Source organism: Ciconia boyciana, chromosome 6, assembly GCF_034638445.1.
Source record: "Ciconia boyciana chromosome 6, ASM3463844v1, whole genome shotgun sequence".
In the NCBI taxonomy this organism is placed as follows: Eukaryota; Metazoa; Chordata; class Aves; order Ciconiiformes; family Ciconiidae; genus Ciconia; species Ciconia boyciana.
Genome location: NC_132939.1, coordinates 26,963,756 through 26,979,875, shown reverse-complemented (window position 1 = coordinate 26,979,875; position 16,120 = coordinate 26,963,756). Strand labels below are relative to the sequence as shown.

General features: G+C 34.5%; 1 protein-coding gene across 6 annotated transcripts in view; it reads left to right on the top strand.

Annotated features, from left to right (window-relative positions):
- FUT8 (fucosyltransferase 8) overlaps positions 1–16,120 on the top strand; it is a 139,774-nt gene that overhangs the window by 55,885 nt on the left and 67,769 nt on the right. For 4 of the 6 annotated variants that reach the window (XR_012043064.1, XR_012043065.1, XM_072865154.1 and 1 more), the window contains one exon: positions 9,194–9,619. Coding sequence is in view for 2 of the 6 variants with exons in the window: in XM_072865154.1 (XP_072721255.1) it covers positions 9,417–9,619 (203 nt within the window). In the remaining 4 variants the exon portion in view is untranslated. Of the gene's footprint in view, positions 1–9,193; positions 9,620–16,120 lie in introns of those variants that run through there. The other 2 variants (XM_072865156.1, XM_072865157.1) reach the window with 2 other exon arrangements.

Sequence of the window (16,120 nt, the reverse complement as noted above, 5' to 3'; positions counted from 1 at the left end):
ATTCTACAGCATTTTTAACACAGTAATATTTAGTCATGGTCTTTGAAACATTGATTTCTAGTTGCTATGACAGAACTTCGAAAGGGAATAAGATAAGTAGGTAGAAATTTAGTCAGTTTGGTGTCAGCTCAAGAAAATCTCACAGGTGTTTGTAGAAGAAAGAGTACTTGTGGTCAGTGCAGGACAGGAGAAATATTAAAGAATATGTCCCTGTCAATGTTATTAAATTCTTAAAGAAGCTAGATAATTTTGTGATATTTAAGGTTCTTCACTAAACTACTAATTATCTTGCTTGTGGCATGGGAAACTGGAACTTCATAGGGAGCCTACAGAGGTGTTCAAAGAGCTGAGGTTATAAAGATATAATATAAAACCAGGAGTATATATTTATTGGTTTCTGTCGAGTGTAAATGAGAGAAGCATGGACAGATACCAGTACCAAAGAGAAAAATACATTAATCTGAATGCAGTTGGATGAAGACCTAGATAATGTTTGCTGTTTTGAACAGCAAGGAGATAATGGGTACCAAGATTATTATTCTGGATAACAACTCAGGTGTTTGTGGTAGTTAGAGATCACTGATGGAGGAGGCTCATAGGAAAGGAAAGAAGTGCATACATTCCTTAGTTACTTTCCTTTCTGATTGAACTTAAACTTGTAAGGAAGATGGGAAATTACACTTACTTTTCTCTCAGCTTCAGTTTGTCTGCTATACACCTTAAGAACTTCAAAAAAGCAGTAGCAGCCTTGGTTTGGTGACTTCTGTCAATGTCTTCACTGATCATCAATCATTTTAGGGAATTTATTGCTGCTACTTGTCTTGCAAATACAGCAACTCTGGAGCTGTCAATTAGCTCTCAGTTTATAATCTACATATGTTCATCTTTTGTTGTTGACATTATTTTGGTTGCATCAGTAGTCACTACCTAATACTGTAGGATAAAATTAGTTATACAGAGCAACTACCTCTGAAGCTGCAAACAAACTGTAAGTATTGACTTCCTAAAAGAAGAAGAAATTCGGCACAATAAAATTGCTTACTGGACATTCTGAATATTTGTCTACTTCTTCCTCTGCCTTCCTTTCTGAAGGTGTTTTAATTTTAAATTTCTTCAAAACCCCTGAAGTTATTTTCAGCTATAAAATTTTATGCAGTTAAATTGAAAAAAGTCTCTCTGGTCAGGTGAGCATTTTGGAATACACAGTGGAACCTCAGAAATAATACCAGGATCCTTTAAGGTCCATTTTTCCTCTGCTTTGAATTTCTTGTCTGTATTATAATACATATTCTGCTAATGCTTCTAAATGAATCTTAAGATGACTCTTCTCAAGTTGATAATCTTGCTTTTAGACTCTAGCTTTAATTCCTCAGCTCCTGATAATTTACTTTCTTTGTAAGCTCTGTAGGTCTGAAAGATCATCAAGCTTCCACACTCAGTGGCAGAATCTCTCTAACCAAATTTCAGGAAGGATAAATCACATTGCATCTTTCTCCTAAGTTTGTTCTTGTTTGTTACGATTTTGTGTTCTAACCAAATGAAATGAGTGGGCCTGTAGCTTTCACATAGTTAAGGAAGTCCCTCAGTATCATCTCGTCCTGCCAGGGAGTTTTCTGTGGTGAAGATCCAAAATTATAGTATTTGAAGGCTTCAGTATTGAATAAATCTGCACTTCCAATGAAATTGAAAAGGGTGGTGAATTCCATTAAGAAAATGTTTAATTACAGAATAATCTGCTGATTGTATCAGATGAGCAGATCATATTTATTTATGTAAAATTATAAGGGAGTATATGAAGAGAAAATCACCCAAATTTCTCAGAGCAATCCATGCAGATATAAAATTAGGCTTTTACAGAAACAGTAGTAAAGATGAAGGTGTGGATGTAACAGTAAATAGTAAGCAAGTCTCATGATTATGTTTACTTATGTCCAGTGATACATGTGAACAGAAGTTAAGAAACAAAAAGAAGTAAATTTGCACGGTAATTAAGTATACATATGGAATACTACAAAATTTATGTCCTTGTTCCAGAAAAAGCAGGGAAAGGATAGTTGTTATGGACAGAAAAATAAAATTATATAACTGAAATAGTGAACTTGAAGAGAAAACTAGAGGAACTTCATTTTGGGTAGTTATAGAATACAAACATTAATACATGTTCTGTGAATGGGTTTCTGTTCTCTGGTTGAAGAAAATAATATATAATTTGTATATGAATAAAGGTAATTAAAAAGTTTTGGATGAATGAAATGCCTTCTAAATTGTTTCCAGTCACTATTCTAAAAAGTTTGGAACTAAATTGGATAAAGTCTCTTGGGATTAGTATAGACGAATGCTAGAATTAGAAATAATTACCAGCCTGGCTTGATCACAGTAGTATGCAAAGCATGGGGACAAATTTTGAAATAAATGACAATTAACAAAGTAGAGCTAGATGAAAATGGAAAATGAGATAAATGCAACACAGGTTCGCCAAAGATCGTTTGATCTGGATTATTCTAGGTTTACTTATTAGCTGTTTCAGTGAGGGAAAGTAAATTTCCTAATGAAACGTAGTTTGGGAGAAACTGTATCTGGACTTCCTTTCAGCATTTTCTTGGCACATAGAAATTATATATTGAGTTAGAGAAAATGTGGATGAAAAGTAGAATCATTCATTGGAAAAGGCAGTAGCTGAAGGGATGAAGTGACAGTGACTTGTGCTGCAAGGAAGAGTGTTAGACTGGAGGAGAGACACTATTAGTGCAGTGGATTACATCTGTTATTCATCTTGGGTATTTTCAGTAGTGACAATGTCACAAGAAGATAATAGATTGTAATGAAATTTAGGTCACAACGTAGAGTAGTGTCATGATGGGGGTCAGAAAAATGTGTAAGAATAATTTTTTACTTGGGATACTGGAGTGGTGGAATGGGATAAAGTATAATAACACGAAGTTAAAAGGATTGAAAATAAGAACTTCTGTATATAAGATGTGAGCTTATAAATTTGAAGAGATATAGGTGCAAAAAGATTTGAAGGTATTATGTCCTTGCAAAATGGTTGCGGACTGCCAGAGTAATGTGGCCATGAAAAAGACAAATCCAGTCCTAGGATATATCACAAAAAGCAGGTCCAAGAGAGAAAAGCAAGTATTTGTTTTATACAAGACACAGGCAACATCTTATGTGTTATGTATACAATTCTGATTCCTCATGTTCTGAAAAGACTTAGTCGGAATGGGAGCTGGTACAGGATGTGGAGAATTTGTAAGCCTCTTGCAATGAAGTGCTTGTAAACTAGCATATAAGACTCAGACTACCATACAAGTCTGAGAAGGGATGTGGCTGCTTTCTGTAGATACACCACTGTGTACAGAATAGGGCAGTAACCGAGCTTTCTAAACTGAGTTTATACTAGTGCAAGAAAACACAAGTATAAAGTAGCAAGATGTAAATTTAGTTTGGAAATTAAAGAAGGCTTTTAAGCATTGGAAGAGTGAGTTTTTAAACAGCATTCCAATAATGGGGAAAGGAAATAATTTTATTTTAATATGGAACTTAGAGGTTTCTATGACATGGTTACCTGAAATACATAGGATTTGACTGAAGAAATCTTGCCCATATGACCTAGTTCAGATTATGAAGATGGTGTTTCATTAATCAAATAATATGTAAGTCTTTGTAAAGAATGCATTGTATACACCATGAATAATATTTGCAATACATGCTTATTTATATCCAACACTACAGAGTAATTTAAATGTAATTTTTGTCCTTTGATCTTAGTTTTATTTTAATATCCTAAAAGGATTATTTCTTTAGGCTCTAATCCTTTGTCAGAGGCTATGCCATCATATCATTATTACACAGGAACTGGAATTGGAAAGGGTGGTTTGTTTTTTTTTGTTGTTTTAAATTTTATTTTTATTAGAGCAGAGCAGGTTAGCATTACTTAGAGTAGCATGCTTTCCTAAGAAGATAATTTTTGTTGGTGAAATCTTAAAATTATTAACTTATTTAAATTTACTTTACTTTTAATAGAAACTAACAATGATGTGAAGGTTCAATCTAAGTTGCTTGTACAGTGTAACATGCTTTTTGAGTGTTTCACATTTAGTGATAAGTCATTGTGATAGCCCTTAACAGTGGAGTGAATTTCATGTTTCATACTGTGAAAAAAGAATTGTAGATAATGTACATGCCATTAAATATAATGCTGTGTATATTAGCTATAGTGATGTATGAGTTTTGCCTCATGAGCAATTTTTTTTCTTTTCAACTTACATAAGGTACACTTTTTCGAGTGAATCTAGGTTAGTAGGTGGTTGAGCCAAAAGTAGACTTGCTTAGCTTGCTTTGAACTGACCCTAAAATAACTTGAAACTGTACATTGCCAAGAAAAAGTGTAATGCTATTCTGGGGCCATAATTCTGAATAGCAAGCAAAAATACACAAGGAGAAAATCTCCACTCCATCAGTGAATTTGATATTGAAAGCATGTTGGGAATAGTAAGTTAATAAGGACCTTATTTAAGTCATGGAAGATGTCCTTTCATTTGAAATGATGGTATTGGGCTATTCAAGTTTCTAATTTGTGAGTACCTTTTAAAGCTTTAAAATAACCAGAAGGCATTATGGGGGCAAGGTGAGGAAAGGTAGTATATATTTATTTTTTCATTGATTAATCATTTTTGCTGTAGCAAAATAACTTTAACATGGATGCATATTATTTCTCCTGATGATGTTGGAGCTACACTTCAGTCTGTTTTCTTTATTATCATTTTAATCAAGTTAGTGTGTTCTTTACTGTTTACTTTAGTCATTTTGTAAACACTGCATTGCATTGCATTGCATTGAAGCAATGGTTTTTAACCAAATCTTCCCTGTTATTGGACAACAAAACATTTTTATATGCTTACGATCAGTTGTGGCTTACATGTGCAGTGTGCACAATTTGCTTTCCTGATTAAGGAATTGAAGCAGACCCTTATTTTTATGTAAATATTCTGTCTTCTCTTTAATGGAGTCTAAATAAATTTGTGATACTAACCACATCTTCTGTGCTATGTATTTAGCAGTAAATAAATTTTAATTTGACTTCCTTTCTCACAATATTATTTTCCATTCAACTGATGCATTAAAGATTGTGTATTCCTAATGATTTATAAGAGTAAGTACTTACCAGAACTTTTTTGCTTCATTAAATAATACTGCATATTTTGTATTGACTTTTTATAATAGAGCTACAGGATTAAATTAAACCTGAAAAATAGCTTACTGTAGGTGATACTTCGCTTTCAATTTAGCAGTTGCTTTTAACATTACTTTGTTCTTATTGTACAAAACTTTTTCCTGATACTGGTTTGATTTCTTTAGTAGCTGAAACAGGAGTTTGAAATAACAAATCAATTTATAAAGAGTGACAGAAAACTCCTACCTTTTAAATGCAAAAAGCCTTGATGTTAATTACCACCAATATCTATTTGTTTCTCATTATTTTGAGAAGATTTCATAGCTGTCTGTAGTCTTTTCATCTTCAGTCTCCTATGGAACCAGGAGACCCTTTGCACTCATATGTGGAAGATCTTCCACCATTTATGTAAGTCCAAACTGCTTTATTTCACAACAGCAAAAAAGCTGTGTCTTTACAAGCCTACATTCAAGAATCCCTGAAGGTTACTGGTTTCACTGTGGCATCTCCAGCCCCATGCTGATGCTGGCATTAAAGCTTCTTTTGCCACTATACTGTTGCATGCTGCTGCTTCTACTGAGCTTCGTCTTTCAGTCCATGCCTAGCACCTACATCAGCGCTCTGGCAGGGATTTCTGTGGATGGTAGCTGGATTCTTATGAATGGGAGCTGATTTCCCTGAGAGATCAGATTGAAACCCTTTTAACTGGGTGTAGTGATGAAATTTAAAAAGAAAATTAGCTTGAAAGATTGCTGTAGAGATAATTCCAAGAGCTGTTGGGGACAATAGAGGAATACATTCTTTTTCATGCCAAACAGCCAGGGTAAGCCCTTTCAAAGAGGTAAAAAATACCTTATTACATTGTTTTATAAGGTGATGTTATAAGAATGTAGTCAACCATTCTTGGGATCCCCTAGCAGGGAGGCAAGAACTAATCTAAAATTGCAGGGAAGAAAATGCAAATTAGCTAATTGTCAATATACTATGTTTTGAGGTACTTGTGCACTGGAAAATGCAAGAGACTCCGTATGGGTAAATCCAACGAAATGTAAGACAAGAAATCATGGTAAATCTCAGGAGATAACTGGTAAATTAAAATACATGGCTTCCTCTGGTAAAAGAAATGTAACTTAGTATTCTTAGATAAAGGATCTTCACTATATAATAACATAATTTAATAATAACACTAATCATTATTTAGATATTTTCCTGTTTCCTGCTTAATAAAATATATTTATTGGTACTGCTGTCCCACACCTTTTAAGTTTGGTGGGCTTTTATTTTGATATTCAGTATCAGATGATGTTAATGACTATGTATGTTGTTATTCATCTCAGGTTTGAATTACTGGGTTTGTGGGCTGCTGCTGAGTTTTCTCGAACTTCAGGCTCATACTTTCAGTCTTGGCAGTCCTGAGCTTAGTTTACAGTATGGAAACTTATAAACAACTATATAGAATTAAAGAGGGATAAATATTGACATTACATCTTGACTTCCCATCAGGCAGATATCTATGGTGTACGTCTGCATGTGGAGGTCTTCCAGAAACCTGATACAAGCTGTAGAAGTTGAACAGTTTTAAAAATCTGATCAGTTTTCCTTTTTGTTTCCCTGTTTGTTCTTTTATTTCTGCTAGTCTTTTATTTATTATGGTTTAATTTATTTAAAGGTCTTGTGTGGACTTTGAAATACTGAAATACTTTGACATTTTGCATTCCCAGAACAGTATGAAATTGAAGAAAAAACGTAAAAGGCACGTTACAGTAAGAAGCCAATAGTTAAGAGTAGTTAGAACTCATGTATAATTGGATTTACCACTTTTTGGGATACAGGCTGACTGTTTAATGTTAGTTCAGAATGTTCTTCCTATTTATTCAGATAGTTTGGCATCTTTATTTTATATTTAACTGTACTGTGATCTAACTTATAAAAAGAACAAAGACATCATCAGAGATTCATAGAAATCAGATAAAACATGCTATTTTTTTTGTATCATATGAAATGTTTAAGATCAGTTTCAGAACTCTATGTCCTTTAAAACATTAAGTCCATTAACTGTTTTAGACATAATTTTGTTTATTTTCAGGAAGTAAAAACAGCTTTACTATTAAAGTTAAATTTAAAGGGTCGGTACTTTAAAATTACTTGTGTAAAAGCAATGTGAAGGTGCTACAAGAACAATGTACTTGAAAATAATTACTGTACACCATTAATTGCTCAAGATGTACAGTGATATAAATAAAAATGGAATGAGTTATTCCCCCCCTATATACACTTGAAAGTTTTATAAGCTCTGGAGAGCCGGAAGTACTTGACCTATCTTATCCTCAGAACCACAGACAAGTACTTGAAGAAGCTACCATTCCCTTTTCTTCCTCAAAAACGTTGTCTGATATTTCTCCTGTCTGAGTTTGTATTTATCCTTTTAAACGAAGCACTCAAGAGATTACTTTTTTATTAATAATGAGTTCTAAATTTGTTTTTATAAAGTAAATGTAGGATAGCCCTTTTAAAATGTGGTCGTCTTGTGTTTGATAATGCAAAACCTTTAATAACATTTAAAATATTGTTTGTTTAACATTTAAAATATTGTTGTAAATGTTGTCACACCATATCAGATCAAAAGCTTATCTAGCCTGATGTATCTCTGAGACTGGCTAGTAGTGGATGTCTAGGGAAAACTGCAAGAACCAGGATATTGTGGTGATACTACCATGCTATATTCTCCTGTTTCCAACAGTATGTGGCTTGGGATTTGGAGAGTATTGGGTGGTATCTTTGTGGGTAGGCTGTGATGAATTTTAATCTTCCTTGAAATGGACTAACACCTACAGTGTTTGATCAAAATGAGTTTCATGCTGGAATCGCGCATCTTTAGAAATACCTTCTTTTGTTTTGAATCTATTCAAACCAGAAAGTTTTGCTCATTATCCCCTTGTACTAGAAGTAACAACAAACAATTGCACCCTGTTTTCTTTCTTATACCATTAATGGTTTCTATACATTTGCCACGTTAATTCCTGAGTTGTCCTTTCTACTAATCTGTTTAGACGCTGTTTGTTACTAAAGGCCATTTTCTCTCTCTGCTAATTTTTGTAAGCCTTTTCTGTATCATTTCTATTTCTACCATGTCTTTTTGAGTCGGTTGAATCAGAATGATATGAAGTAATCGAAGTCCTAACACAGTGTTTTTATGCAGTGACGTAATGATGATGATTTCTGTTGGGTTTTTTTTGGGGGGGTCTAGGGTTTGTGGGGGTTTTTTTTGTTTGTTTGTTTTAAACCTATGAGGACTTGGTTGCTTTTTGGCCAATGCTGAGATGATATTTTTTAGAATTACCTATTACAGCTAAAGTTCATTCTTGAGGGATAATGATTCAAAGGTCGTCTATACGCAACTCTACACACTGATATAAACTGATTTTTCATCTTCCATTTAATTTCTTCATTAGACAGTGTCTTGATGTCCTTCAGTTCATTGCTGTCAGCTTTTGTATTATATATGCAGACTTCGTTATCTCACTTTCCACCTTGTTTTCCAAATCACTTATGAATATATTAAACTGTACGAACTCTACCATGAGTCCCAGTGAGGTCCCTGATCGTTCTTTCCGCTTAGAAACTGTATAAGTTTCTTCTCTTTTAACAGCGTAGTGACTCATATGATGAACTTTCTTCTTTCATGCAGCTTAGTTTCTTTGAAACATTTTGAGGACCTTGTTGAATGCCATTTGGAAACCCACATTGACTAGATCAACTGTGTAACAATTAGAACTGGTTCTCTCTTGCCTGGGTGTTTGTTTACATTTTCAAAAGAGCTTTAAGAAATGTACGAGGCACAATTTCTCTTTCCAAAAGCCATGTTAGTACACTTTTACTTTGATTACATTCATCCTTATGTCTGCAGATCTATTTCATCCTGAATGGTAATGACAGTACATCTAGCTTAATTGCAATCCAATATATTGTTGTATATCAGAATTATAATTTCAGATTTTTTTTTTATTCTTTTCACAGGTTATAAACCGAGAATGATGCGATATTAATGCTGTCTTTGTACAGCCCTATAAGGATCTTCTCTAAGGAGTTGCAGTAAGATAAACACTGAGAATAATTTTTCTCCGGTACAATGTGGTGAAGCAGAGGAACTGAAATTGTCCACTTTTGTACAGGCTAAGAACTTAAAATGTTTGTTATTTTGTGAGCAGAAGCAGTTCTGGAGTGAATTGAACTTCTGAAAATGCGGCCATGGACTGGTTCCTGGCGTTGGATTATGCTCATCCTCTTTGCTTGGGGAACTTTACTCTTTTATATTGGTGGACACCTGGTACGAGACAGTGAGCATCCAGATCACTCTAGTCGCGAATTATCCAAGATACTTGCTAAACTTGAACGTTTAAAGCAACAAAATGAAGACTTAAGGCGGATGGCAGAATCTCTCAGGTAGGATCTAAAAGTAATTAAAACTTTTCAGAAAACAGATATATGAAATATAAAAAATTAAATTGAAAGAGTTGTTTGGTTTCGGGTGTTTTTTTAATAAAATCATGTTTAACATTTAAAAGTATAGAGAAGTGTTTTAATCAGTGCTATAACTAACTAAAAATATATCACAAAAACCTTTAAACAAATAATGTACATTTAGTTTTGGTCTAACATAGTAATTATTTAATAGTCATTATTTAATGGTGTCCAGTTGTTACTGTCACGATAACAGAGTTCTGTAGGTGCCAACTCCTCACTGCCAACTTCAAACAAGTGCAATTATTATGACATTCAAACCAATTAGGACAGCTAGTGACTTTTCTATACTTCTGCATGCAGGAACTAGAAGAGCTTGATTTAAAAGTGCTAAAACATTTATACAGTTTGTTGAAGATAAATGTGGACTTTCTGAAGATGACCTGCAGTAGACTGCTGCATTATATGATTTCTTTTAACTAAGTTTTTTGTTTTCCTTGCCTTGCTGCTAAACTTGTAGCAATACTTGTAAAATAGTAGAATCATCTCCCTTTTTATAAATATTTGTTACATTATAGATTGGTACAATTACAATTTAAAATGTTTGCTTTCACCTTTTCAGACAGACATCTTTTAACATAGACTTCTGGTATCTCCTTTCCCAAGAACTTGCAAGGGAGAGCTTCTTAGGCAGAATGTGATGCCAGAGTTAGACTGGACCTAAGTACATGGACATCACCACACACAGTCACCACACACAACACCCCATAATGGGTCATGGAGACAAGTGTAGAGGCTTCATATGTTCATATGAAGCCATATGTAGGCTTCATATGTCAAAGCTCAATAAAGATTTTACAGAATGGGAGGGTAATGTTTATTTTTAAAATCTCCAAGTGAGCTGAATTCACTTACTGTCTCTTTCACAACCACATACTCACAAGCACCAGGACGTGTGTAGAAGTGGTCTGGCCAGGATCACCTGTGTAGAACATGGAGAGCAAGGGGCACTGGCAGTTGAGTCTTCATCGTGTCTGTTGGGTGGTTCTTGCTTGGCAATGAGAAACTGATTTTGGACTTGCCTTTCAATACCCTTTAGGAGCAGATGCTGTTTTGGATCTTCTACCGTACTATTTTGCTTCATAAATCATAGGAAAATTACTGAATTGCACAAATATCTTTATTTTCCTTATTAGGGTGTTTTATGGTTCTAGTCCTGTTCTTGTTACCTTATCTTTAGGTAGGTTTGTTTCTCCCCCTCATTTCAATGAAATCACACATAAGGACTCTGTAGCAGTGAAATGAATACCGTTCCTCTTAACCTTGTTCTGATATTTCTTCTGGTGCATTCTCTCTCCTTCATGCATAGCCAGGACTATTTGATTTGGTAGGCTGAGTAGACTTCCCTGCCTTGCTGAAATTTCTTTTCATTGCACTCTGTTCCTGGCTTCTGGAATGCACTGTAGATACAGCTGGGTGCTGACAAGGCTTTTCAGCTTCAGCTCAGTGTTCTGAAAAACAAATGTCTTAATTTTGAATGTCAGCCCTGTAAGAGTACCTCAGCATTCATGTGGTGCTGCACAGAGGTGGAGAAATGCTGCTGACCCAAGCGCCCTCTACACTAAGCATAGATAATCTTCACCTTGAGTAATATGGCCATGAATGGCTGAGTTGGCTGTAGTTTTCTAAACTCAATTTATTCGTATATGATAACAACTGCACTTGCAAAAAGTTTAATATACTTTTGTTGACAAAATGGTGTAACGTAGAGTATGCTGCTATGAAGAAACTTAAGCAAGATCCTATATTTGAATAAATACAGTATCTTTAAATTCCTTTAATATTAGACAATAATAGTCAACCTTAGGGTTGCTTGCCTCAGAGGGGGAAGTATTTGGCCTTAAATTTAAAGATTACCACCCTCCATGCTTTCAGCCCCCCATGTTTGGCTGATTTGAATAAATGGTAATGTGATGTATTGCACAGTCATTGAAATATGGCCAGTTCAAATTACGCAGTGACTAGAAGAGGGTAAATGTTCTTGATTTTACTGATGATGGGGTACTCTTTTCCTCTCAAGAAGGAGGCAGTAGATACAGGAGATACATAGATACAGGCTAAGCTATATTTTAGGCAGTGATGGTTTTTCTGAGCACCTTCTCTGTTTCCCTAACCTATCCATATTCAGACAAATATTACACTTTCAGTGGCCAAGTTTTAAATAATAGCTTATACTGTGGATAATTTTCCATTATTTATAGAAATAAAAACGTTAGTTTAGTTCTAATCTAAACATGTTAGAACATCCCAACATTCCTTCTCTATACTTCAGTTAATTGCTGCAAGTTTCTAGAATTAGATTAGGTGATCCAAAACTGTCTTAACTGGACTCTGTTCAGCTTCTTTTGTGTGAATATGTTGCTGAAAAATATTTCTGAGACCTTTCTTCAAAGTGGTTGTATGTAACCACAAGAGAATCTGAAACTCTTGCATGAGAAAGCCTAAAATGACTTTAAATGCCAATTTGAACAGCAATGCATCTCCAGGTTCAATAGTCAGTAGTGGCCAGAAATGAGCCAGCTTGGGACTGGAAGGTATTCAGGCGTAGTTTTTCGCTGGAAGTGATCTGACATTGGTGAAGTACTAGATTTGAGGGAAGTGATGCATCACAATGTAGAGCCTTTTCATTATTTTTATTGGGAAAAACGCATGATACTGTTTTTGTGGAAACTTCACAGGTAGGTTTGAGAAATATCCTGGTCAACCTGCATCATTAAAGTATTAAATCATAAATGTGATCTAGAATTTCTGTATCTCATTTCTTTGTTTGCCAGCTAGAACAAGTGCTGTTAAAAATAACTGTTACTTTAAAATAGTCCCATTTACAGTTTTATAGCAATATGGCTATTTAAAATGAGGCAGTAGCCAACAGTCCCTGGAATCGGTATCTGTGCCCTGGAAGAGATCACTGCTGCTATGAACATACATTAAAGAAACAAAACACCTCTTAACTTCAGAAATTGAATTAGAATTAGACAGAAAAGATTACTTTTGCTCCAGTTAACATCTTAAACTGAAGACATAATTTGTTTTGGGCTTTACTGATCAAAGGCAGAAAGGCTGGAACTATTATTTGAATATGATTTAATTGTCAAAAGTTTTGGTTTTGTACTGAAAACTCTAATTACTGATGCTGGCTGTGAAATCTGAGTGGTTAAGATGACAGTTTTTACATCAGTGTAGCTCATAAAGGTAAACCCTATTGCCAAGTTGGATTTTGTTACACTGAGGTAAAAACTTGTTTTTGCTGCCCTTCTCCACTAAGATTTTTATGTCTAGAGAACTAGAGGGTTTTTTTATTCCAACAGAAAAGAAGCACACTTTTTGCAGTGACGATATAGACTATATTATGGCATGCAACAGGGTTAAGCTAATGCGTGAATTTAAGCATATTTCAATAATAACTCTAGCTGAAGGTTACTTTGGTAGGATTTTAAACAAGATGAGAGTGCCTACCTGGAAAATTGTAACAATAAACAGGCATCTGATTAACTACACTAGTTAAAATATTTTGACATACTTAGATAAAACTTTTGGATGGTAAAAACTCCAAGTTAACAGAATTTATCTTAGTGGGCAAAGGAGCTCTGTGAATGGTAGAAAATTACCATAGTATCTAGCTGTGCCATTAATAAATAGCTAGTTAGGGCAGAGAGCAAGGGACAGAAAGCAGGTATGGTTACAAGAATTCAGTAGTTTAATAAAAGTAGAAGTTGTAACAATTTCCATTTTGAAGTTACAGAAAACTGGTAATCTGCAGTTACATCGGTAATAACATTCAGTTACATCAGTTACATCTTCAGTTACATCGGGCCCTTAGTTATATGGTAAAATACATTTCCATACAATACATTTCAATTGCCTAGCATTTCCCATGATAATGGGTTCTTGTGACTTCTCTGACTTCCTTCTCACCTGATAAAAGTGTCAGTCCTCTGGTATGGTTGAAAATAGGAGCTGGACAGTGCTTAGTTTCATCCAGCCATCCATGAAGGCCAGCGTACAACGACAAGAAGTGATCTTTCCACTCCGAGATTTGAATGCCCTTTTGCTGCCAACTTATGTAGCAGCTCCTCATCCCCAAAGATGACAATAACAACAAAAGAAAACCAAAAACATGCCTTATGAAACACACCTTATGTGCATCCAAAATCAACCATTCAAAAGTTGAGAAATATCATATCTGTGACAAAGCTTATTAAATCTTGCTTAGCCCTTTTTTGCTGTATGATACTTAAATCATATTTGATCTTGTGATTTTTCTCCTGGTTGTTTCTTTTCACACAGGATGCGTGAGGAGTAGAATTAAGGTTTTAGGGCAGTAGGAGGTCTGTTTGAGGCTCTTTTTGTTTTGGTTTGTTTGTTTTTGTTTTGTTTTGTTTTCCCCAACATCTGTATGTTTGATTTCACAAACTACATCATGTTCTTCTGATTTATTATTATTTTTAGTATTTGTAATTTATTACCCATATTGGTTAAGAATAGTTCATATTTTTGTAAGGATGTTTGGTGAGGTTATTTTGAGATACTTTTTTTTTTTTTTAATATGTACCTTCACAATAGTGCAAGTTGGAACAGTCACATCTTTTTGAAAATTGCCTGAAATAAAAATATTCCTTTAGGAACTGAGTACACTTTTGTGGTGCACTTCTGATGACTTGAAATGACTTCAGGCACCACTTCCTTTTTACAGTGCATTTGGAAAGCCTTAGGTGAGAAGTTACTTTAGTTTTTCTTTTGCCAATATGATGCTTTGTAAAAACCCGACTTGGGGACTATACAGAGGCACAGGTGTATATTAATGATGCAGAAGATAAATGGATTGAAAGATGTTTTGTGTTGCCTGAGTTTTAGAAATTATGTGCATGAATACTGTGGTATTGTGAAATTTGGAGAGTTACCATAGTCCTTACATGTTTATAAACAATATTGTGTGAGCAAATCTGGGTTGATTTTAGAGGCAGCCTAGGTCCCATTAGTGCAAAATAGTAATAAAACTGAGGGTTTTTAATAGATTGTTATTTTACTATTCTATATCCAGTAGAATTGGAAGAGCCCTTTCAAGAACACTTATTACAGATGTAGTAGGTCTTGCAGCAAAAAGGGAAATATTTACTACAATTTTTGTGGTTATTTAAGGGAAACTCGATAGGGAGTAATAATCAAATAAAAATATTACATAATGTTGTTTCATTGTTTGCCTGTAATGTAGTTTTATCTGAACATTTTATTTACTAGTAGGTTTATGATATGACTGCTAAAGGCTGTCACTGTTGCATCTAGATGATATAAGGCTTTTAGCAGGAGGAGAGCTTAAAATTACTACTTTTGTAATGTCTGATTTTCTTAAATGGAAACTGGAAAAGTTGTGTGTATGCCTTCATCTGTGTCCTAGACTTCCTTTTTTGCAATACACGAGTGGTTCATAGTGTTCATGTGCTCCTTTGTGTCTTGGTGGGTGATAGTCTTTATTTTTATAGAAATTTTTATCTTTTATTGTATATTAGTGGTATCCTCTCCTGGACGATAAGCCTGGCAGTATAGGAACCAGTAATTTCAGAGTTCTCTTCAGGGAAATAGAGCATCTCGTTAAATGTATCCATATTGTGTTGATATTACTAATACATCACATTCTGTATATATTTACTTCCTAGAGTCTATTAAATACTACATTTTGTAGAACCTGCAATTCTTTTAATAAATACGATAACCTGTTTCTTATCTGAATAGGATCATGTATTATAAAGTAGAACAGGAGTGGAAAAGGGCAAAGTGTAATCAAACAACTAAAACCAAGCACCAGTATTTCTAGACATTATTCTCATAGTTCTGAGTGCAGCTTCGGAAAGAAGAGGTAGGATTTTAATTTTGAAAGAACACTATAGTTGCTTTAATGTAGTTGCTGCTGAGGCTGGGATAGAATCCAAACTCAGGATCAATTAATCATAAGCAAATCTATTAAAGTACTTCTGTCAATTACTCTGGGCAGTTGTTGGGCCCAGTAAGCCTGTAGTAAGCATTGAAAGGAACTGGATAAAAGAATAGCTTTGGGTTGATAAAAATTTAAATATTATTTTAAAGTACTGTTTTCTATTATGTGTATTTAAAGTGTCTCAAGTTTAAAGCTGAGGCTATTGCACAGGCCAATGTGTAAAGGAGGAAAATCATTGAACTATATGGTGTGCATCTTTGCTCTTTTTATTGGTTTTCATGCAATTCTGTATTAAAGGAAGGGACACGTCTTCAGTGGATATAAATCAGCACTGATCAGGGCTGTGCTGATTTAAATTGATAAGGGATGCTGCTTGCTCTTTATTTGCAGGTAACATTGAGTGTTTTCTTTCAGTTTTATTTACTGAGGACGTTTTATCTTAGAAGGGTGAAATGACATCTTATATTCTTTTTGTTTGTTTGCATGTGTTA